A 733-nucleotide genomic window follows, 5' to 3' on the forward strand; every position below is an offset into this window, starting at 1 on the left:
GGAGGCGGCCCGGCCTGCCGCAGCAGGAGGACACGGAGGTGCCAGCAGAGCTGGAAGCGAAGAAAGGACAGCTTGAATATGTCGTGTTACAGAACGACAGGGATCCAGACAGGACGGGTGAGCAGCGCCCGCCTCTCCCTGCCTGCGCTGAAGCCGCGGGGTGTTGCAGGGGGGAGAGGGCTCGCTTACGTCAGGGTGGGGATCTGCTGGATGTTTACTAGGAAGTGAAGCAGCTTGACAAAATTAAAACAGTGAAGGAGGGATACATGGGACCGTCTTAGACATCTCAGCTAACCTGCGCAGTCCCTCTATAATTACCGGGAGCTTACTGGACATGAATCACCCTGAAGCAGACGTCTCCCATGGCTCAGGCAGAAGTGCCCCTTTCTCTCTCCTGGACTTCTCCAGGGTAGCTTGCTCTGAAGAAAATGTTGTGTTCTGGCTGGGAGGAAAACTGGCAAAAACAGTGGAAAAAATTCAGGTCGGGAAGTGGATTACTGTGGATCCTGGGCAGGCAGAGGGCAGGAAGGTTCATAGAAGCATAGAATCATAGAATGGTTTGGGTGGGAAGGGACCCCTAGAGGTCACCCAGCCCAACCCCCCTGCAGGAGCAGGGACACCTTTAACCACAGCAGGTTGCTCACAGCCCCGTCCAACCTGGCCTGGAATGGTCCCAGGGATGGGGCCTCCACCCCCTCTCTGGGCAACCCCTGCCAGGGTTTCACCACCCTCA

At 57.0% G+C, this 733-nt stretch overlaps 1 protein-coding gene across 1 annotated transcript in view; it reads left to right on the plus strand.

Moving 5' to 3' along the window:
* Positions 1 to 733, plus strand: part of XRRA1 (X-ray radiation resistance associated 1) — a 17,730-nt gene that overhangs the window by 8,937 nt on the left and 8,060 nt on the right. The window contains 1 exon segment of the mRNA XM_035901787.1: positions 39 to 117. Within this exon segment, the coding sequence (XP_035757680.1) occupies positions 39 to 117 (79 nt within the window).

The sequence above is a fragment of the Egretta garzetta genome, unplaced genomic scaffold, assembly GCF_000687185.1.
Source record: "Egretta garzetta isolate BGI_Z169 unplaced genomic scaffold, ASM68718v1 scaffold1159, whole genome shotgun sequence".
In the NCBI taxonomy this organism is placed as follows: Eukaryota; Metazoa; Chordata; class Aves; order Pelecaniformes; family Ardeidae; genus Egretta; species Egretta garzetta.